The sequence below is a fragment of the Lemur catta genome, chromosome 22 (genome assembly GCF_020740605.2).
Source record: "Lemur catta isolate mLemCat1 chromosome 22, mLemCat1.pri, whole genome shotgun sequence".
NCBI lineage: Eukaryota > Metazoa > Chordata > Mammalia > Primates > Lemuridae > Lemur > Lemur catta.
Window position 1 is genome coordinate 13,079,613 of NC_059149.1, and position 24,622 is coordinate 13,104,234.

Sequence of the window (24,622 nt, forward strand, 5' to 3'; positions counted from 1 at the left end):
AAAAAAAATCCTTCTACACTGTAGTCTGGTAACTGTGACTTCCTGGACTCAACAGGGGAGGACAAGAAGCAAAAAAACAAGAAAGGAAGGAAAAACAGCAATCCTTCTGGTTGCAAACCTCTCATATTATATTTTGCTAGTTTTTTTAGTAAATTTTCTGGTCTTCTTGACATATAATATTATCAATGAAGTCAGATCAATTGTTTCACATTTAATTCTTACTATTCTCCTCCAGTCTATGGAACCGAATCACCCAAAGTTCCACATGTAAGCCTCATGGACTGCCACGTCTGTGTCTCTGTCTGTGTCATTCCTTTCCCCTACAATGGGGGCCCTGCACTTCTACCCACCAAAATGTCCCCTTCAGGGACCATCTCAAGGGCCAACTGTTTCATAGAGGCTTCCCTGATCATGGAGCTGGAGCTGCTCTCTCCCTTGTCTAAATTCTGACAGCCTTGAGTACCTCTCTCTGGATCCTCTTTTTATTAGGCTTCTTTTGGTATGTCTCATTTCTGGACCTAGGACATACACTTTGCAAGGGTGGGAGGACTGTAATATAAATTTATTGGTCTCCTCTTATACATCACTGCTTTGTCCTTGGTGTGTCATCAAACGTGATTGGATGAACGTGTGAATAAATGAAGACATTTACTGGATGGGCTCACGTAAACTCTCACCTGGACCCAATATTCCTAACGCTGGCTCCAGGAAAGGAAGACGCAAAAGTAAGAGGATACAGCCCATCCGGGGTGGTCCAAACCCAGGACAGCAATCTTCAAACCAAGAGGTGGACTGAAAAATCAACTTCACTAGTCATTGCTCACAATGACCTCAACAGGTGAACTTGAGGAACCAAAACAAAACAAAGGGTTCTATATTCGAATAAGTTTGGAAAACATTAGCTTAAACAAAGATAGGCTCTTTATATTTTTTAATCCCACAAAATTTCTCAGGGACTTTAATATGCTTTAATATGCTAATGGAGTCTTCAAAAAGGAGGTGTATTATTTAGTTTTTCTCAAATTTATTTCCCATAGAATTTTTCTCATTCACATGGCATATGTGTTAATATTTTCTGAAAATAATGATTTATAGAGCAAAGTTGACAAAAATGGGCCTAATATGATAATAGCTTTGTTTATCCATGTAATGGGGGGACCTCCAAGGCCCATTTAAGGAACAGTCACGTCTTAATCACAGAGGTTATTCACAGAAAAGTTGCCCTGAAGTGTATCCCTATAAACCGAAATAGGTCATTGTGATGGCAAGTAGATATTAAGTTTTAATAATAAAATATAAAAACTTGTACAATGGTTAAAATACAACAATATTAGGATATCACCCCTGTTGGGTTCTGATAACCTTTAAGCCTGGTTTTGGAGTATTCCAATAAAATATTTTTAAATGAATTATCAGCTACTTATATACTTAGTCTACACATGACACGTTGCCTTCACAACAGATACCCTTGAAGAACAGTGAGAAACAAGGCGATAAATACTATAAGATTTTCCAGCCCAATGTTTAACATTGTTTGCTACGAGAATTTTCATGTATGATCATGAAACCACTAATAATAAGAGATAAATCATGAATAACATCAGGATAAAGAATAATCCTGACTTTTAACATCAGGGTATCAGAGAAAAAGTAAATTCCTACAGTAAGAAAACAGTAACTTTTCTTGGTAAGTATCAAAATTTTGAGATAAGATTATTACAACAACATCCCAACAATGTAAACTCCAAAATTATTACAATAACCTCAAGAACACCCCTTCTTTCCTATTTATATAAATCTAGGAACAATACTGTTTGTATGTAAAGAACTCTTTCTTGACCCTGTGCAATTAATCTTTTAACTGTGGAACTGGATTGAACTATAAGAAACGTGGTAATCAAATTCACAATTAACATCATCTTAAAGGGATAGTTCTTAAAATCAGAATTCTATTTTCCTAATAGGCCTGGGCAGTGTTTCCTAGAATACTATTTCTAGTAAGGTAATCAAATGTTATGCTTTTAAAAAACAGAGAGAGAGAGAGAGAGAGATAACAAGGGGGAAAAAAAGAAAAAAAATTATTCTATGCTAAAATAAATGTTATATTAAAGTCAAATAGGTTGCTTTACAACAGTACTTCTTAGTGGTTTTTATGCAAATTATATACTGTGAATTTCTTTTTTTAATTTTTTTTTTTTTTTTTTTGGAGACAAGGTCTCACTCTGTCACCCAGGCTAGAGTGCAGTGGCGTCAGCCTAGCTCACGGCAGCCTCAAACTCCTGGGCTCAAGCGATCTTCCTGCCTCAGCCTCTGGAGTAGCTGGGACTACAGGCATGCGCCACCATGCCCAGCTAATTTTTCTATTTTTTGTAGAGACAGGGTCTTGCTCTTGCTCCGGCTGGTCTCCAATTCCTGGTTTTAAGGAATCCTCCTCCCTCAGCCTCCCAAAGTGCTAGGATTATAGGCATGAGCCACCACGCCCAGCCGGTACCATGAATTTCTAAGGCAGGCATGACATGTGGCCATGGAATCCTTTCTGTACAGAACACCCTTGGGAATTCTAGCACAGAACATCAATGGGCCAAGACTAAGATTCACTTCAATCAAGATAAGCATAACAAATACATTCAGGTTCAAAAATTCAGTGGCAGAAATACAAGAGGAGAAAGATACACCTCAACTACAATATGTGTAAAATAAAGGATTTCAATTAGCTACACATTTAACATTAGCCCAGTTTTTAAAAACTATTTTAAAAAGAAAGAAGGAAAAAAGAAATGTATACATGCTTCAGCCAAGTTCATATTAAAGCAGAGCATGAATTAAATTAGATAAAAGTCCTAATACATAGCTCATTGGCTGGATCACATCTAGAATACTGAATTATGCTTGGGAGTGACGTCTGATGAGAAATAACAGTAATTAGAGGACTTTAGAAGAGGGTGATCAGAATCGAACAGGGCCTAGAAATTTTATCAATAGACTGGATTCTGTTGAAGACAGAGGTCCCACTGGCAGGCAATTATGAATGAAGAATGGGTAGCCATTTAGATATATTTCCTGGCTGTCATCTGCAACAGGAAATTATTTGGGGTTGCTACATCTTACAGGAAAACTAAGTCTTACAGGAAAAAGAAGGCATGTTTTGGATGATAGTAGAAGCAAGAACTTTTTGAGCATGCAAAAACGGACAGGGTGTCTGGTGAAAGATTCATGTCTGGATAGCCACCTGCCAAGCATATTCTTACAAGAATATCTCTATGCAGAGAAAGATTAAATTAGATCAGTGGTTTCAACTATTTCTGCAACAAAATCCTGTTTTAAAACGAAAGCTTAAATCAGAGCCTCACATTCAAAAATACCATAGATAAAGTATTCAGGTTAAAGCGGTTGGCAACCCTTTTTGCATTTCAATAGAAATTTAGGATTCTCCAGGGACACAATTGAAAAATCACTGATCTAGATGATCATTAAGGCTCTTCTGAATTCTAACGAGACATTTAACTGTGAGATTCTTCAATCCTTGTGTCCTAGGGTAGGGATAGAATGAAGGTAAGAGAGTAGAAAGGGCCAAATTTCTCTTGAAAATTATATATTGCAAAAAGACCTGGCACTATGGGTACAACCGTCTTGTTTTTCTCCTTTCAATGGGCTACCATACAGTATCTATAAGAAGGAAGTTAACTCAGAAAAATTATTGAATTCCCTTCTAGTCATAAACTTAACTTTTTGCTCTTTCATTGGTGAGTTTTCTGAGGATCTAGGGAAGGGTTGGTGTTTCGGTGGATTTCTGTTTTCTAAAAATATTGAGTTAATTTGTGTAAAGTGTTTAAAACAATGCTTGCAGCATAGTAAGCTCCCAATAAGTCTTAGCTATGATTCTGGCAATTTACATTCTACATTCCTGAAATGTTTGGATTTTTATAACAAGCATGCATTACTTTTGGACTAGGAAAAAACAATACAAAGTAAAAGTAAATTAAGGCAAACTAATTTGTAAACGAAAGTTGTAAATATTAATATCTTTTTCACTTTTTATATCAGAAAGCACAGTGTTTTCTTAGCAAGTGCTCACAGGATTCCAATGGTTACTATTTATTTTTCTTATGTAGCTTGATTTTTCGACTACAATTTACAGGTTAAATGTAGATGTGGAAGATCACTTCAGTTTATACAATTTCATTCTTCTGACCCCTAAGGAATTATTTAACCTGAGCCTCTGTGTGTGTGTGTGTGTGTGTGTGTGTGTGTGTGTTTTCAATACTGCTTCAGATAATGTAAAACTGCTAATCATGAGAAGGGCACAAAAGGGAAAGAGATTCTTTTTTTTTTTTTTTTTTAATATATATGGAGTCAGAGACTTGCTATGTTTCCCAGGTTGGTCTTCAACTCCCGAACTTAACCAATTCTCCTGTCTCAGTCTCCCAAGCTGGTGGGACTGCAAGTGTGCACCACCACAGCTGGCTAAAAGAAGGACTTTTTAAGCAACAGAACCAGGTACTGTACCAAATGCCTCTCATAAAACATATGAATCTCATTTTCTTCATGAAAAAACTGAGATTTCCTCGCATATAAAGTTCAAGTGACCTGCCAGAGTTGCTCAGCCAGTAAGAGAAGGCAATGTGTATAAACTTTTTCCATTATAGAATCAACGAATGGCAACCACTGACAATGGAAAAAATATTCTTAAAAATTTTTTTAATGTGAACAAATGAATTAGAGCCAATTGTAAACAAAATTAAAATATGTAAGTCCTGAAATGCAGAGCTGAGGCAAAATTCAGGGTATCCAAAAGTGTGAGAAATATACAAACAATAGGAAGTCAGTCTTGAATGAGGCGAATATAGGACAGATATTCAAATGAGGTCAGTCTGACAGCCCCCAAACATGAATCTGTCACACACCAAGCTCTTCAACCAGTTTTCTTGATCAAAATCATCCACCAGGCAAGGAAAATAAAGAACAAAGGGATAAGCAGACACCTAACACGAGGGCAGTTTCCATTTCTTTTAATTGGTCCCACACACGGCTTAGCCAAACAAAACAAACAAAGGCTCACATGTGAATTCAAAATCATAGGAGAACATGCAGGAATGTAGTTTATCAGAGCATGGGTGAAAGGAGGATACGATTTTACAAAATAATAGAAACTGCACATTGCTGTGAAATCTTTTCATGACCCCAAGGGATTAAAAGGGAACTCTGGCTGCTCTGAATAATCTAGATGATAAAATGTGAAAAAGAAGCCTACACTAAGGACTGGAAAATAGTCAATGTTTTATTAAAATAAAGACAATCACAGGGAAATCCTAAATCTCTAACTAAAATTCAACTCTGCTTGGCTGATCAGAGCTTAAGATAAAATTTAAGTCAAGAAACCAACTAACCACTACAAAACATTAATAGTCTGAATATCTTAAAAATGAAAAATTATTAATATATAGATGAACCTGAATTATACAATTTTTTAAATTAAAGACATTACCCCAAGCCTGGGCATGCCGAGCCCTGTGTTCTGACTGCATATAACAAAATCACAAATGGTTATGAAAAGACGCGAGATTTAGATCTATTTCAAATCTAAGTTTAACCATTCATTACCATTATGATTTACAGGAAGAAACTTAACTTCCTTCATTCTCAGGATATTAATTTTGTAATGTTATAAAAATAATAATGTTCATTCTACTTATATTTACAGAATAAATTGAAATAATAAGAGTACTTTGCAAATGTTAATTAAATTTAGATTCAGCTAGATCCTTTAATCTTAAAAAAAAAATCTGCCAATACTATTTTTTATAAAAAGATACAACTTCAGAAATGACAAAATGCCCAATTCTGAAAACTGATAAGCAGATCACTTATCAAGTAACTGTTTACTCTGCACAAAGTAGGGTCTCACTTTTAGATCAAATACGTTAAATGTTTTGCTGAGAGTAATTTGCAGTCACATAACCTGAATACACTTTTCCCCATTTAATTCCTTCCAGAAAGGCTATTGTTAAGTAATTTCTGACTATTGGCCTCTCTGGTATAATGGAACTTTTATTAATATGTAGACAGTGCTCTTAGCTGTCTGGACCTATGAAGCCAATATGAAAATGCCTGTCTGAATACTAATGATACTTTTATATGTCATCCAAGCCATGTAACAAATTACCTCCTTAAGTATACGTGTGTCCTTTCTAAAGCACATTCATTCTAGTCAGTTCACCTTTTTTGAATTCCTTGTTTTATCTTATCTACCCAACTTCATTCGCTTCTTTCCAGGTTATCATCAATAGATGCTTTCTTCTACTCCGTAAGCCTAGGTATAGCTTCCTTTCCCCCAGCCCCCAGCTCCAAGAGTGTTTGAGCACACGATCTCTGGAATGCCTATGTTTCATATAAGACTAAACTAGATAATCCCTATACAATCTTACGGCTCACTGGGTGCAGAGATAATACCTTATACCTCTTGGATTTCTGCACACTCCTAGCACAAAGGCTTTCATGGGGAATTAAATATTACTGGTATCATTTGACAGCCACATGGAAATAAATGAGATGTTACCCTGCACGTGCAGACAACGTCATTTCTTGCTAACTTGTCTGATGAAAAACAAACACCAAAATCTATTCAATCCAGTATCTAAAAGTACTTTTTTCTTGTTTGACTTCTTTAGAAGAATCATACTTATCTTTTCAATTCATTCACTGTATCTCCTCCTCCCACATGCACACATTATTAAACATGGATGTTCTTCATTTTTAAAGAAGGAAGGTGGCATTAAGGAATCCAAGAAACAGATCAGTGTTCTCACCGAGTTTCTTACTAGTGGCATGACTTTAGGTAAAGCATAACACTTTTTTCACCCTCAATTTCCTAATCTGCAAAATTAGACAGTCGTCACGTGCTAACTGGTCAACTATCCTTACTACATACTAGAATGCTGTAAAAAAAAAAAAAAACTAAGGATATGTATAAAAACGCCATGTCTCTTTACAGGATTATATTTTGTATCTTTGATACACCATCTGCTGCAGGAAGTGATAGCATACTTTCTCTAATGCTTTATTGTATTTCCAAATCAACAGATATTGCTGACATGATCAATAACAAGAGTAAACAGTGTAGTTAATAAAACCATGGAAACTAGAAAAAAATCTCTAATTATAGTTATCAGGGCAATTAAACACTTTGATAAGATCAAATTCTTATTATAATAATTTTGTTCTCAGCTTACTCATGAATGTGTGAAAATGTTTTGGTAAATGTCCTGTAAAATCAAAGTACGTTTGATATTTCTGTTGCTTCTGATATCACACTTGGGGTTTTACTGGAACTCCCTGACGTATAAGGTAAGAAAATGGCATCTTTGAGCTTGGAACCACGATTATCCATGCCACACTGATTAAAGGACTGTTCAGAAGCAGAAATCCAACATACTTCTCTAATTTCAAAATGTAGTTTGATATTAGAAGAAACAATTCTTAAGTAAGGAAATAAATAAAAATGAAAAGTGTAGGGATAGGCTGGGTGTGGTGACTCACGTCTGTAATCCCAGCACTCTGGGAAGCCAAGGGGGGAGGATCGCTTGAGGTCAGGAGTTCGAGACCAGCCTGAGCAAGAGCAAGACCCCATCTCTACTAAAAATAGAAAAAATTAGCCTGGTGTGGTAGCACGTGCCTGTAGTCACAGCTACCTGGGAGGCTGAGACAGGAGGAATGCTTGAGCCCAGAAGTTTGAGGTTGCTGTGAGCTAGGCTGACATCATGCCACTCTAACTGGGTCAAAAGAGTGAGACTCTGTCTCAAAAAAGAAAAGAAAAGTGTAGGAATAATATGGAGCATCATTTTTGAGTAGATAAAGAACACACCTACCAAGATGTTACAAGAACCACATGAAGTGCTTCTAAATATGGACCTCCTCGAGGAAGGTAGAAAAATGTAAGATTCTTGCTAGCTGAGATTACCTAGTTTGTTAATCCGCTATGGTAGTGATGTACTTGAACAGAATTGTTGGTTAAAAATTCCTATTAGATACTAATGCTACCTTCCTTCCTCCCTTCCATCTCCCCCCACTTCTACAGTTCTCCTTTCTTCGTCTAGAAGTTGTAATAATCAGAAACTGTGAATTCTTTCCTATGTGATGATACAATTTCCGCTCATTATATAATGAAAAATCTTTTCGTTTATTGTATGTCATGTTTTTTGGTAATAAATTCATTTATTAGGGTCTAAATAATTTTTACATTTTATACCATCTTATTGCTGGGGGCAGCCTCTGCTACTATACGCATTATACTTACCCTGGCTTTTTTTGTATTTTGATGTTTTGTGGTTTGTTTTTTCGGTTTAATTCATTCCCATTCTTGAACCATTTGAATTTGAGAGAGGAGTATTCAGAACTGGTTTCACACCGAAGGACTAGTTTGGAGCCTGCAGCGGACTCCTGGCTTTTCATCTCTTTCAATCGGGGAGGCAAGGCTAAAAAAAAGAAAAGAGAAGGAAAAAAAGTTCTGATCACCGGGCAGTCTTTCAAAGACAAACATATTAATGTTGGGTTAGCCTGATCAAGGCACCAATCCCAAAGTTTTTATTAACCCAGAGAAAAAATAATCCACACTGAGTGAGCCAAAATGAATCTCAACTTGGAGAAAAATAAAATGTTCAATTAAAACATACACAGAAAAAAAAAAGATTAACCTAGATTACAAAATTATTCCTAAAAAAAATTCTAGAGTGTTACTTTCCCCCTCTGTATATCTCTGATGCCATTAAGAATCCTCAACGTTGGTGATTTCAAAGAAGCAAAAACTTGTGCTAAAGAAGAGTATGTAACCAGGCCATTATTTTTAAAGCACAATCACATCCCAAATCACAATCTATCACAGTTCTGTGAATAGGTACAGGAAGCATCACACCAATTTTTAAAATCAGGAAGTTTAATTTCAGAGATTAAGTAAGTGACTGACTTATACACAGTTACAAAGTTTGCGGAGACTTGGAGTTAGGGCTCATTTCACTGTCCTGTTGTCAGAGGGGACCCAAAGGACAAAGAAAACTCATAAACCTTAACAATGGCTCCTTACTTCAAGGCAGAAATTCTCTGGTGATATCATCCTTTTGTTGGACCTGCACAGTTGGTTGCTGTCCACAATGAATGACCATGCTGGATGACCATGACACACACTCACATCAAATGATCAGTTTGACTGGATTTAGCACTTGTAAATCTTGTCAACAGAGACTAGAGTGCTTAAATTGTGCATGGACTTGTAGAATACATTAAACACCTACCTACCATTCTTCTATAAGCAAGACTGTTTGAAAAATACCTATTATCTACTGAAATATTTATGGATAAAATGTTATAATAGCTGAGGTTTGCTTCAAAATAATAGGTGGGGAATGGATAGACACAAAGATGAAAAAAAATTACCAAGAAGTTGATCACTGTGGAAGGCGGACAACAGGTACATGTGGTAGTTTGTTATGCAATTCTGTATAGTATATCTGAGTTTTTCATAATAAAAAAGTTTTCTTTTAAAAAATAAAAGCATAGATGAATGGATTTTTCTCTGCACACACAATTTCACTTAACAATCAATGCCACAGCACCTGAGATCTCAACAACTCCCAGTTTCCACTGAGTCTTAAAAAAGCCAACTACAAAGTCTACTTCTGCCCCAGTTCAGGGATTAAGAGGAAATCCCAAAAAGTAAACCTGGGGAAATGAGACTGTCCCTCCCTGATTCAGTGCAGAATTACTCACTGAGAAAGAAGACCAACCTAGCCTCCAATGACAGCAGTTGGGACCACCTAACACATGGACAGAAATTGAAGTACCTTTCCTACTCAGGGTACTGCATTTGTTTTTCTACAACTCTGCCCTTACCAAGTTAATCCAAAAAATGCCAGGAATGAGCATATGAAGGTTCCAACAAATTACAGCCAAAACCATTTGAACGTTGTGACTTCTCAGCAATCCTCCTACAATTACACACCCTGCCTTTTATTTATTTGGTGCCTGGGAGATGAGATGGAGACACATCACCAAGTAAGAAAACTTATTTAAGCTGTTCTTAGCCTTTGATACCAGATGATTACATCTGGTTCTGTTTTTTTTTTCTTTTTTTTTTTTTTAGACATTTTAAAAATAAGATTTACTTTCTTAAAAGCTTTCATAGATGTCTTTTTAAGATGTAGTTCAGGAATCCCTGTTTTGGAGGGTTTTAAAAACAGATTAAAGTCTCATCTGGCACAATGTCTATATATTTCCATTAACTCCTTAAGATCGTTTTTAATTTTGTTGAGTCTGGAGAAGGGTTTTAAAGAAACAAATCTGCTGGAACTAAATGGCACCAAAGAAACTGGTTTACATATATTAAAAAAAATAAATTGCCTCATTATGCATAAACTGAAAGAACTGGTTTCATTGTTTCCCCTCAGTGGATCTTACATTTAACTTGGAACGTAACCAAAACTCTCAAGGCTTAGTCCCTTCACCTCTAAACAAAATGCCCTGAATACAATACAGATGACACTTGCACAACACGGGTTTGAATCCATTTATATGCAGATTTTCTTCCACCTCTCCCACCCATGAGACAGCAAGACCCATCCCTCCTCTTCCTCACCTACTCAATGTGAAGATGGTGAGGATGAAGGCTTTTATGATAATCCACTTCCACTTACTGAATAGCAAATATATTTTCTCTTTCTTGTGAGTGTCTTAATAACATTTTCTTTTCATTGGAAGAATTCAGTATGTAATACATATACATACAGAATGTGTTAATCAACTGTTTATGTTATCTGTGAGATTTTGAATGGTCAACAGCAAGCTATTAGTATTACAGTTAAGTTTTTGGAAAGTTAAAAGTTATACATGGATTTTCAACTGTGGGGGGGTTGGCACCCCTAACCCGTGCATTGTCCAAGGGTCAACTGTATTTCAGACACCCATAACTCTCAATAAACACCACGTTCCCTCACTGACCACTCCACACGTTTGTTCATCAGTATAGTCTGAACATAAATCCACTGGGCTGTTTCCTTCACTTTGGGTAAACATTTTATCATGAAATCAGTTTGTATCTCTTTTTCCCTCTTTATTCTCATTCCCTCTTTTCTTCTTTTTCTCTCTCTCTCACACCCCTCTGCTTCCCCTTCTCTCTTCATCTATTTCTTATTTCTTTATTAAGAATCTTGAATTCAAACATGAGGAAACATCAGATGAATCTGAACTGAGTGACAGTCTACAAAACAACTGGTCTAGGCTTTAAAAATGTAAATATCATGAATGACGGAAGAAGACCATGAATGTGATCTAGATCAAAGGAGGTCAAAGACACATGGCAACTAAGTGCAAAGTGTAGCTACTGACTGGGAATGACAGCTATCAAGGACATTACTGGGGCTACTGGGGAAATCTGAATAAAAATATTATATCAAAATTAAATTTCTCAAGTGTGATCACTGCATTGTGGTGATACAGCAGACTCTCCTTGTTCTTAGGGGGGATCTGCTGAAGTATTTAGGAGTGAAATGCCACGATGTCTTCGACTAAACCTCAAATGATTTAGCAAATAGGAAACACAGTCATACATATACATACAAACACATCCAAAGAGAAGACAAAAAAAGCAGCCCTGGTTTCTCTTTATTTTTTCTGCCTTTCTTGTCTGGCCTTTCTGCCCTTAAATAAAAGACTCAGGTTTCATTAAATACTTTTCAAGTCTTGGTTAAGTTGGCAGTCATGAAGGAAATTCTTGCAAATATTTGAGTTAGTATTTTATAACTTAAAATTAATAACTTCAGCCATTTAAATTCCATGAGTGACACTGCACTGAAATCCTCATAGGGTTCAACCTCACAGCTGTGACTTTAGGGATCCAATCCCAGTGGGTCTTTTGGTGGAAGGAAACCAATCCCTCTTGGGGCAGGTCAACATCTATCCTTTCCCTTGAGGGTTCATATGCTGAGACCAGTACGTCCTTTGCCTTAAGAGATGATTTGTGTTCTCACCTAAAACATCCACTCCTTAAGCTGACCCTGACGTATGAAAATTTCTTGAAGTTAGGGGCTCAGGTACACCTCTACTGACTACCCTAGGTTTCTCTCTCTTGCACATAGTTTCAAACCTATTGGAAGTGCCACTCTGACTTTGTATCCCTAGAAGTCCACTCATAATAATGTCCCTGCTGCGTCATTCAGGGTTAACTTCCATAACATGAAAATAGCTCTTTTAAGGAGTTAACTCAAAATCCTCCAAAGTATAAATGGAGAAAGAAACCCATACACCACTAACGGAGCCACACACTCGATCTTTGATCTGAGTGTTCTGCTGCTAGTGGTACTTTCTAGAGAAGTACCAAAGTTCCTCACTCAGGCTTGGCGGGGGCCCAAATTAAAGTGTCTAGCAGACTTGGCAATAGTATAAACCCTTTGTCTTCTTAGATATATATGCACTACTGGAATATCCCTGAATATTTTACAGATTCTTCCTAAAAAAACAAACTAATATTTAAACTTGCATGTTTGGTATGATTTTTCTCATCTGTCCATATGAGATAATTTTCAATGGAGTAAATTTTCTTCTGTCCAAGATTATAAAAATAGCTATATGTTAATGGAATACATTTTAAACATACACATGTCTCTCAGACATATGGTTTACTCACATGAAATAACCTCATTTATTTCCTAAAAAAAAAAAAAAACAAATACTTTCTAATACCCAGATATTATTAATACTTTATAAGGTCAAGGATAGTATCTAAACTTGGGGTCAATTTTTTTAAATGAGTACTTGAATTTAAAAACTGCAAAAAATTTTTTACTTGCCTTTCAATTCTTATCTAAGAGTAAATGGTCTGTTAATTAAAAATTGGTTGAAGGCAAGCCCAAGGCTAAGTTAATGCTTGAAGTACAGGAGGTGTACTGAGAATCTTAAGCATGATTTAATTGTATTTGGTCGGCTGCAGTTCATAATTTTGCTTTCAATGTGTTTCTAGAGGCAGTAGTTCCACACCCTGAAACAATTTAATCATAGAGCAAGTTTTAAGCAGGCTCTGCCTAAATCTATTTCAAACTTGCTTGACATTAATCTGAACATATCCACACCCTTAGAAATCCATCAACAGAGGCAGACAGTCAAGTGCAAAAAAAGAAAAAAATAGCCTTTTAAAATAGAAATGCAAAAACCCTCAGAGCGATGCCACACAAATTACAGGCTCTTCCTTTTACAATTGCTTTTTACAGGCTTTAAGTGTTTTAAAGAGTTTTATAAGATCACAAACACATACTCTTCTGAATCTACCTCAATGCAAATAGGTACACTAAATAGACTTAAAAAGTCTACTTTGGTGCTTCCACTTTTCCTATTTGATATGTCACACAATGTAGAACAAATTTGCAGTGGCAATTCAAAAATATTAATTTTACATTCTAACCACACAAAAACTTAAGGCAAGATGTTCATTTATTCCAATTGTTTAATGAGTGAATAAATACTCGTGATAAAGGCAAAATGAATTTGCAAATAAAGAAACCACTCATCTAAGCAATCCTCTTATTTTGCACCTATTGTGCCCTTATTTTTCATATATAATCGGTGCTGCTATATCAAATATTGTACCTTACTGTTAAGAACAGGAAACAAATTCTAAGCATGTGTAAGCCACAGAGCTGTGCTGACAGCGTGTGACACTAAGTAAGTTGTTATTTCTGGTCTCTGAAGGATCTGACAATGCAAAAGTCAGCTCATGCCATGACTCTCCATGTTTATGCAGTTAATCTGAAGAGCCTCAACACATTGAACAAATTAAACAGGAAAGCTGCAAAATATTATCAAATAACAGTGAGCTTTCAGCTGTGATCCCGGTGAAGTTTTTCCCTGCATAAAAGCTTTAAAGAGCCCACCACCACACATGTGCAGACCCCTCAGTGACAACTGGTGATTGACAATTATGTATGTTAATGGAAGCCGCACGAATACCATTAATCAGTCCTCTACGCAGGATGTCCTTCAGTTAACAGACATGTTAGAGGTAGATAAATTACTGCAGAGTCTCCAAAACTCCTTCCCTGATCATATTTCTCCCTCACTGTTCTATCTCCCCAAGATGATTGTGGCCCTGCACAGAGTGGATAAAGTTTAGGCTCTGCCATCTGGTCTTGTCTTCTGAGCTGCACTCACAAATTTGGCTATAAAACGGAAAATTGGTCTTATCAGATTAAAATGTGGAAATAGAGCTGTGTGAAAAGGCAGCAGATTCTAGCGGCAATGGGATCTCAGAACACACGCAGGTTTTAATCCCCTGCTACTGATGCAGTCGGGGATGTGAGTTATATTAAGAATCACCCAGCAAGGTCACCGTCCGCTGCCACATGTGGTGACGCTGTGCTCACCCTGCCCTGCCTGCGCTCCAGCTGAATCTGGCTTCGGACACAATGTTCCTGATGCTCCTTCACCACCCTTCCCTGTGAGCTGAAATGGGGCTGCTGTGGATGGTGCATTTGCAGCAAGGACATTTTGAGAATGGGGTCAACAGGTAGGTGCTTTCGTGGAAAGAAAAGTCACTATGCAATTCAGCATTTTGTTATAAAATATTCTCAAAGTCCTATATATCAATGGCAGCAAACTAAACCTAACCAGTAAACACACTGGGACTAATGCCTCAAAGTGGGGTTGAGACGGCTGGACACTGGAAATAGCATTTTAGAATTTCACGTCCAACTTATTATGCAGTGCAAGGATGCGTATATGCACTACTGAATAATCCCTTCACGAACATACTGAATGATCCTCACACCACATGTATAGAACATGTCATTATATAACATAAAAAAAATAAAATTAGAGGCAGTATTTCACCATTTTACTTCTAATAAACACAATGGTGGTGCCCCTACAGCCAAAGTTGGCTTCCTACTAGTGCTTAGATTTCCCAATCACATTAGTTTCCTTTCGTGGGGGTTTTTACACATGGATATCCTCAGAATTTCAGTTCTCATAGTTAATTGCTGCAAGTCAACTGAGAAGCAATGTAATTCTTCACAATGTTTGATTTGAGGGTATGAGCCACAATCAACCCAGTAAAATAGCGTACTTACGCTAAGGCACAGAAAATGACTAATCGTATTCTACATGTGAATACCATACCCAACAGGCTGCAATTGAAAAGCACATGTACAAATGGAAGTCCACTTAAGGAATTTATCCCTACCAAATCAAATGAGAATGAGTTATAATGGCTACAAAGATATTTTTAAAAATTAGGGTAAGCACAGTAGGTGGTCACAGTCCCTATTTGGAGGTTTAGGTGGTTGTTGTTGTGTGTGTGTATGTGTCCATTTTGATTGGCACTATATTCAAGCACCCAAATTTCTGAATTTATGCAATGGGTGATACACAGGATCTCAGGGGCCTAATACAAAGTAGGATTTCGGGTGTTGGCTGTTAAGTATAAGTGTGAGGTGGCAAGTATTATACTGAATGGGAAAAAACAGGAAGCCTTTCCTCTAAGATCAGGAACAAAACAAGAATGCTCATTTTCACCACTGTTATCCAACATAGTACTAGAAGTTCTAGCTAGAGCAATCAGAGGAGAGGAAAGAAAGAAAGAACATGCAAGTCAGAAAGGAAGAAGTCAAATTATCCTAGTTTGCAGATGATAAGATCTTATATCTAGGAAAAGCTAAAGACTCCACAAAAAAACTATTAGACTGATAAATTCAGTAAAGTTGCAGGATACAAAATCAATATACAAAAATCAGTAGCATTTCTATATGCCGAAAGTAAACAATCTGAAAAACAAACCAAGAAAATGATTCCATTTACAATAGCTACAAATAAAATACCTAGGAATAAACTTAACCAAACAAGTAAAATATCTCTACAATGAAAACTATAAAACTCTGATGAAAGAAGTTGAAAAGGACACATAAAAATGGAAAGATATTTCATGCTCATGGATTGGAAGAATCAATATTGTTAAAGTTTCCATACTACCCAAAGCAATCTAAAGATTCAATGCAATTACATCAATTACCCATCCAGGTGAATGGTTTGAGCTCAGGAGTTCGAGACCAGCCTCAGCAAGAGTGAGACCCCCCGTCTCTACGAAAAATAGAAAGAAATTAGCTGGGCAACTAAAAACATATAGAAAAAATTAGCCGGGCATGGTGGCACATGCCTGCAGTTCCAGCTACTCGGGAGGCTGAGGCAGGAGGATTGCTTGAGCCCAGGTGTTTGAGGTTGCTGTGAGCTAGGCTGATGCCACAGCACTCTAGACCAGGCACAGTGAGACTCCATCTCCAAAAAAAAAAAAAACTTTATACTCATTAACTCTTTTAAGTTTTATTAACATAACAACTCTAGGAGATATGTATTATTATCATTATTCCCAATCTACAGATGAAGAAACAGAAACAGAGAGGTAAAGTAACCTGCCCACAGTCACACAGCAAGTACATGCTAGAGCAAGTATCTGAACCCAGGAATTCTGACACCAGAACCCTTACTGTTAACTGCTAGACAATAAACTAAATTCTTTGCTATCCTTTGCATTTTTATAGTTTAAATGTACTAAAGATTTAATTTATTGATATATCAATAGTGGCCGTATTTTCCTGACAAAACCCGGGATACACTGCATGACAGATTATTTCTGCACCTACTCCAAGTGCGACAAGTCTGGAAGAGAAAGAAGATATGCAAACTTGCTGAATTTTCTGAGCTACTCTGATGATTTACGGGGAAATAAAACAAGACAGAATACTTGCAACTGGCATTATACAAAAAAAAAAAAATGCTTTTGAACTCTGTGGTTTGTCTATCCATCGTATGCCAAATGCCACAAGGGTGAACAGTGCTGTATCTCACTCTTGTGCTCACTGAAATGTGATAACCCCCATGTGAGGATCCAGCAACAAAAGTGTCTGATCGGATTAATGTTGTTCTTTCAAGGTGTAAAGGCGATACGCCGTGACAATGAATGCCGGAGTAAATCACAGCACGGCAGCCCGCAGCTGGGAGGTAAGTGTGCGACAGGCCTGCCTAATTAATGCTGTCACCGCAGCTGCCCTCAATTATAGGAACATCTCACTCACAGACAGAAAGATGATGTCCGGCAAGCTTCCTTTAAGGAAGCTCAACTCGTGGGTTAAGATGAGTCCAGTATCATTTTACATAACTGATGTAGCAAATTTCATTTGGCAGAAGCTTATAAATTTGATCTTTTCTGTTGTCCCAAAGCAGTTTTTTTCTTATGTGTTATATCTGCCATATTCATCTCCAACATGTCAATTACACAAAGCAATTGAGAAATATCCAGTTACTGAAAATTTGATATATGTTTACTTATTTTCTAATTGTCATGGTTTTTTTTTTCTGTTCTGATTTGTTTATTGCTTAAGTAAATTTAGCACATTAACATGACTTCGATGTGTTAATATTTGTCTTTATTTTATGTATTTAGAGAAGGGGTCCCCCAGTGTTGCCAAGGCTAGTCTTGAATTCCTGGGCTCAAGTGATCCTCCCACCTCAGCCTCCAGAGTAGCTGGAATTACATTTGTCTTTATAAAAATTTTCTCTTTGTTTAGATTGGATGACATTGAACTAACTGATGTCACTAAAATTATTGCTTTTCATTTGAAAGAAGGAATTTATTTACATGGTCTAAACCCAATAAATCTTCAGGTAAGATGAGTTAGCACTTGATTACAGTGAGTTTGAAACAATGACAACTATGTGAAGACTTTTAAGCAACTCAAATAAATGAACAAAGTCCCTGAATGATGTGCGAATATTATTCCCCATGATCTATTTTTCACATAGCCTTCGAAAACTTAACTCCTTCTGTGAAAAAAAATTTTTAGTAGAGCTAATTATGAAATAAATGTGTCCTTCCAGGACCTCTGGAATCTGATTCTTTGTTAGGCAGGTCTATTTTCCCAGTAGTCATGGCTTTGTGATTTTTCCTTTTTGTCCACAGATAACTAATTCAATGGAAGGACAGTAAAATGGAAATGCCAGGATTAAAAGGATACTTCTTTATTCACAAAGTTAAATTTCTCTCTGCTCTGTTTACTACATTTTTAAGTACCCAGTGCTGTAGGGTCCAAGTTGGACTTTCTGAGGATCTTTAAAGCTGTGAGAATCTTTGCATTATGAAGCAGGTCCACTTCTACCCCACGGGAAAGACCAGGGAAGGCACATTTCATACCTTATGGTTCCCAGTGAGATGAACTTGCTGAACAGGTGGAAAATGACCAGAGCCAAATGAAAAAGATCGTTGATGGTCAGAAAATTTGTGCTACGTTATTAATCATCTCACATAATCTAATTCTATGGCCAATATAACATAAGTACTAGGCTGCTACATTTTCCCATACGGTCCTCCGAAGTCAAATTGTACGATTAGTGTCAATGTTGTTTGGTTTCAGGCAACACACACACACACACACACACACACACACAATCACAATAAGAAAAGAGAATTTGTTTCCTCTACTTTACATAAAACCAAAATTCATTAAAGAATCTTTTGAAAGTGAAAGTGGACTGCTTCCTATACATTCTGAGATAATCCACTGGCTCCTAGATTGCAATAAACTTTTCTCAACACAAAGATTCACAAATGTTACGCAAAAGCAGCCAAAATGAAGCTTACTTAGCAAATCTACATGTAGCTTTTATTCCTCCCTAAAGACACTAGCACTCCAGTAGAAGTATCTTTTGTGTTTTTTTATTTAGAAAGAAGGTTAATTAGATTATTGGCTAATAGTTTATAGTCCATGAATTGAAATTAGTAAACTGTACACCTAATATCCTGCAGTTCTGTCTCAAGCTTGGTGGTCTCTATATCAACAATAAGAATGGAGAGTAGGAAACATGAGTTAAGTACTTGTCTAGTGTGTGACACTGAGCAGTCACAAAATTACTCTGAACCTCAGTAGTCTCATGCATAAACACGAGAATAGCACCTGTCGTACCTATTTCAATACAGTTGTGAAAACCTAGTAAAAGTTAATAAAATAATTTTGCATATTTTAAAAAATTAACTATTATTATTAATGCTGATTTAACTGCTATTAACTATAAATGTCTGAAAAAGCCAGAAAAGATTAGATTATATAAATACATAATGAATACCTGAAATAATGCATATAGCTTTGGTCATTCCTTGGGACCAAAAAAGCCCAATTTTTTTAATTTTTAAAAAGCAGCCAGAAACTGTCAAGAGTCACAAAAATGTTCAAAGGGAAGGGCGGCCAATAGAAAGGAAGAGACTAAATAAACACTATAGAAGCCTAAAGACTGGCAAAAAAAGGAAGGCCAAGAAAGAAAGCGATGGGTTTTTAAAGTTGTGAAATCTTACAAAGAGCAAAAGCATGCTTTAAGAATCACAGAATAACACAATTCATGGAAAACCCCTGAAGCATGAAGCAAGTAGTTTTAGAATAAAAAAGGAAATGAAGTTTTGCACAATAAGAAGTATAATTCGGAAAATGCTTGTTCTGGGAGGCTGTACAGGAAAATGACTCAGGAACCAGCCTACGGCAGAAAAACGTGGGCTTTGGGGTTAGGCAGGCCCAGGTACCAATTCCAGTTTTCCCACCTAAAGCTGCGTGGTTTAATCAAATCCTTTATCTATGTGAGCCTCGTTCTCATTTGGAAGGTGGGTTTACCATACATAGGACAGAGTGAGAGAATCAAGGAACTGTATTATGTATTCTGAATAGGATACTGCCAAGCACACGATAAATGCTACATCAATTACAGATTTTTTTCTTTTAACAGCAGATCCATAAGGAATTAATTAAATTCATGGATGGAACTGATCATGTTACTACAGGAAGCTAAAATATAGAGAACTCATGGTTAGATATTTAAAGCTGCTTTCAGAGAATGCAACTGTCACCATCAGTGTCCTACCCTGGGCTCAGACAGATGACATTTCTTATACTACTACTGTTTGCTGTTTTCAAAGCACTTTCATACATTATCCCATTTCAGCACTAAAAGAGTTATTCAAAATGGTGAAATCCGAATCAGTTCTGCAATGTAGCTAATAGTATCGTACCAGTGTTAATTTCTTAGTTTTGATCAATATAACAAGGTTATGTAATGTTAAGGGAGCTGGATAAAGAGGTATTTGGGAACTCTCTGTCTTATCTTTGCAACCCCTCCATAAATTTAAAATCATTTCCCCCTAAGCTGGAGTGCAATGGTATGATCATAGCTCACTGCAACCTCAAACTGCTGGGCTCAAGCAATTCTCCTGCCTCAGCCTCCCAGGTAGCTGGGACTACAGGTACACACCACTATACCCAGCTAATTTTTAAAACTCTTTTTGTAGGACAGTGTCTCACTATGTTGCCCAGGCTGGTCTTGAACTTCTGGCCTCAAGCGATCCTCCATCCTTGGCCTCCCAAAGTGCTGGGATTACAGGCATGACCTACCCAGCCCAGCCTATCTTTTGGATAATAAGTTAAGTATCCCTCTTCTGTGTTCCCATAAAACCATTATTATTCCATTTAATGCGATGCATTTTATCTTTATAGGTATTTGTTTCACTCAGTAGACAAAAGCCTCCTGAAGTCAGGAGCTTTTTCTTTTAAAGTATTTTTTTATCCTAGTAACTAGCACAGTGCTCAATAATGTTTGTTGAAGGGAAGAATGAATAAACAAAGTCAAACTGCAATTCAAATACTCCATATCAAGTGAGCCACTAGTCTCTTCTTTAATGCACAGGATTTATCTCAAAACACGTTGAATTTCTCAGGGTTATCACTACCTTTATTACTCACATGACACCAGCTGATTATATGGTCTGTTCTTAGCCAAACACAGTAGTATATTTTATATTGACTTTATAAGACCTTCTTCTGGCATCCAACTGGTATCCAGATCCTACTTCATTCATATAGATAATGGGCTTCATTCTCTTAGATATTTCTCAATTTCCATTCATTCAACAAATATTACTGTGCATCAGTTATATGGCTACCACTGTTTTAAGTACTGGGCATACGGACATGAATAGGATAAACAAGATCTCTGTTCTCCTAGGGCTTACATTCTAGTGAGGGAGGAGTGGATGGAAAACCTACTAACCAATTAGACCATAATATGACTTGTGAAATAAATCTTCCAACTTTAGAATCTGACAGCACTAAAAATTGTCGAAGTAGCTATATCCTTTCCACTTAACCATGCAACGTAACTTTCTTTTTTTTTCTTTTCTATTTAAATTGAGGCTTGGACAACTGATCACTAAATCGATCCACAACCAAATGATATTAATCAGGTGAACACGGCTCAGTCAGTATTATGTCATTTTGAAAACATTTATTCCTAGTAACAACTTACTTTTCTTAGTAAAAACAATTATTTATCAGTTAGGATTTCTTTGCATAAATTATATTCTCAGTACTGCATTATACTATTTTACAATTTTACCAATTTAGGCCTAAATAGAACTATACATTTTAAAAACCTGAGTCAGACAAACTCAAGTTCAAGTTCTCCTCTGCCATAATACAAGTGGTTTGACCTTGGGTCAATTATTAAAATTCTCTAAGCCTCATTTAACATTTCTTAACATGCAAAATGTAATAGAACCTACCTCACAGGGCTGCTAAAAGGATTAGATAAGCTACTGCAGTTAAAGCACTTGGCAGTCGGTGTGTGGCACATCGCAAGCACTCAACAAATGTTGATCACTATTCTTACACATCATCACTTAAGTCCTTGGGAAATTTCAGCAGTTTTTGGAGCTTTCTAAATTAATATAAAGCTTTTAAGTAACTGCCTACTTAGAGGTGAGACCAATGAAAAGACATTCATTACTGGGGCAAACAAAATAATGGCCCCCCAAGATCCTAAGTGCTAAGCCCCAGAACCTCTGACTACGTTACCTTACACATGTGTGAGGTTTGCAGATGTGATTAAGGTCGAGGACCTTGAGATGCAGAGATTATGCTGTACAGTGGTCCCCCAGTCATCGCAGGGGACTGGCTCCAGGACCCCCTGTGGATACTAAAATCCAAGGTTCAAGTCCATTATAAATAGGCCTCCCTATCTGCAGCTGTGGGGTGGGGCTGACTGTATCATGCAGGTGCACACAATCTAATCATGTGACTCCTTAAAAACAGATCATCTTTCCTTGCTGCAAAGAATCGTCAGAGATGTCCCACTGTTGGGTTTGAAGTCAGAGGAAAGCAGGCCTTGACCTAAGGGATTCATGTAGCCTCTGGAAGCTGCAAAAGGCAAGAAAACGGATTCTCTCTGAGAGCCGCTGCAGCCTGGCCCACACCTTGATGTCAGCCCAGTGACACTCCCCTTGGAATTCTAACACATACAGTTATAGGATAATAAATTTGTGTTCCTTTAGGTGTCTACGTTTGTGGTCATTTGTTACAGGAGCAATAGAAAACTAATACAAGTCCCAAATAGAAATCAATTGTATTGATTTTCTAATAGTAGCAACTATGAAACTCTTATGAAATAATACACAGCACGTTAGTATATAAAAATAGAGAAACCAAGGTGAAGTAGCATCACTAGCTAGCATCACTTCACCTCCATACCCTCCTTTGCAGGGTCCAAGAAAGAGCCCCACACAAAAGAGATCACAGAAGCTGAGGAACAGAGGTTGGGAACTGAAGTTCAACCCCAGGGACTGTACCCCAACCAGCTGTGACCCAGGCAACCATTCTCTCTCTGTGGCCTCAGTTGCTTGTCTATAAAATGAAACTCAGACCGTCTCTCAGTGCTGTTAGCTCCCAAGGAAGTCTATTCAACTCTTTTTCCTACACTGTATTTCAGGAATTTGTAAGCAGAGAGTCACTGGCCTAACTTTTAGATTTAAACATGATTTATGAATACTAGTATCCCAGTGGCAATAGTATTTAAACAAAAAAAGAGAGAAGAAAGGACTTTTACAAAATTTCCCAAGGCTTTCAAAAGGTTTGGGTTTCAAGAACTCAAACCTAAATATTGGCAGTTTAGGTAACAAAGCAAAATAAATTATTTTTCTAGTGACTACTATTTAAGTAGTGGTATTTTTTTCTTGGTTGGTGAAAAATAACATCATTTAGGAAATTTAATAAACAGAAAAATTTAAATAAAATCCTCACAAGAAGGCTTTACAGATTAATATTACATTCACTTCTGGGTTGGTGTCTAACGAAATCCCTCACTGGGGAATTACACATCATAGTACTATGACAAAATTTCTGTTTAAACTCTATTTCTAAAGGAAGCTATTGCTTGCATAATGTTGACACACCTCAAATATCTTACATATCACAAGGAAAAATTGTGGATCGGAGCCAAACGTGTGCAGCAATTCCGCTGAACAATGATCTATTTGCATAGGGAAAATCATCCCGAAGTAAGTTAAAAGCTACAGAAATGTGACGTTTAAGAACCCAGGCCAGACCAAGCTTACGCATGGGTCACGAAGGCCATTCCTAAACAACTGGAGTGTTGGTGAAGAAAATCCACCAGCAATGCAGTAGACCTCTTTGATTTAACCATCAGGAAGTACTCGTGAGAAGTCAGACTCTAAGAATTTTATAACAATAGTCACAAAGGGGAAGCAAAATGTCTATAGTGGCTTTGCTATCCTGTGTTAATAAGTAGATCCTAAGTAGGGGCATGATATCAGCACATTAACAATTTGAAGCAATAAGGGACAAGCTTCTTTTCTTCTGATTAAAGATACAGCCTTAGTGACAGATGAAGATCTTACGAAAAAGACCTTCAAGAGCTGACAGTCCTATAGACATGCCTTCCTTACTGCAAGTAGTGGCTGGGTTCCTTGCTTCCAGAACTACTACATCTTCCATTATGTTAAGCTACCTGGAGAAGCCAACAGTATAGATGAAGAAGCAGCAAAGATATTTTTCCCCATGTTTGTAAGGAGTGCTATTAATATAATGATGGTATATACCAGTTTTTTTTTAAAAAAAAGATGGATAAAGAAGTTAATGTTGATTGATCTCCACTAGAAAAGAATGCCCTCAAGGAACAAAGTCTGCAAAAAAAAAAAAAAAAAAAGCAACAGTCTCAAGGTATAAGAGTACAAAGATTCAACTAAGTTGCTGAAAACAGATACTGTCAGATATTAACTGCGCTACAGCATTTAAGAGGATTATCATGATTCTTGTTGATGTTCTAGTTCCAGTTCCATTAAGTTTTGAGCTCTCTTCACTTAGCCCTACTTTCCAGAAGCCCCATTATTTTTAGTGTGATTTTGCAAAATGAGTTTTGCAAACCTGGAGTTACAGCAAGAATGTGTGTAGCGGTGACAGGGACCTGTCAATGGCTTGGCAACCCCCTCCCCAAGGTCAGAGGTTTTCAAACCTTTTGCTGTACAGATGTCACTTGGGCAAGTTTACTAAAATGAACATGAAATAATCATAGACCCCATCGAGAGACTCTGATTCAGTAGTTCAGGGAAAAACCTAAGAATCTGCTCTTCTAAAAAGCATCCCAGAGGGGACGGGTAAATTCGCACCTAATGGGTACGGTGCATGATGTCTGGGGGTTGGGCATGCTTGTGGCTCCAACTTGGGCAGTGCAAATGCAATATATGTAACCAAAGTGTTTGTACCCCCAT

At 37.1% G+C, this 24,622-nt stretch overlaps 1 protein-coding gene across 6 annotated transcripts in view; it reads right to left on the reverse strand.

Annotated features, from left to right (window-relative positions):
* Positions 1–24,622, reverse strand: part of NRG1 (neuregulin 1) — a 976,611-nt gene that overhangs the window by 154,570 nt on the left and 797,419 nt on the right. For all 6 annotated transcript variants that reach the window (XM_045535443.1, XM_045535444.1, XM_045535445.1 and 3 more), the window contains exon 2: positions 8,294–8,471. In XM_045535443.1, the coding sequence (XP_045391399.1) occupies positions 8,294–8,471 (178 nt within the window). The remainder of the gene's footprint in view (positions 1–8,293; positions 8,472–24,622) is intronic.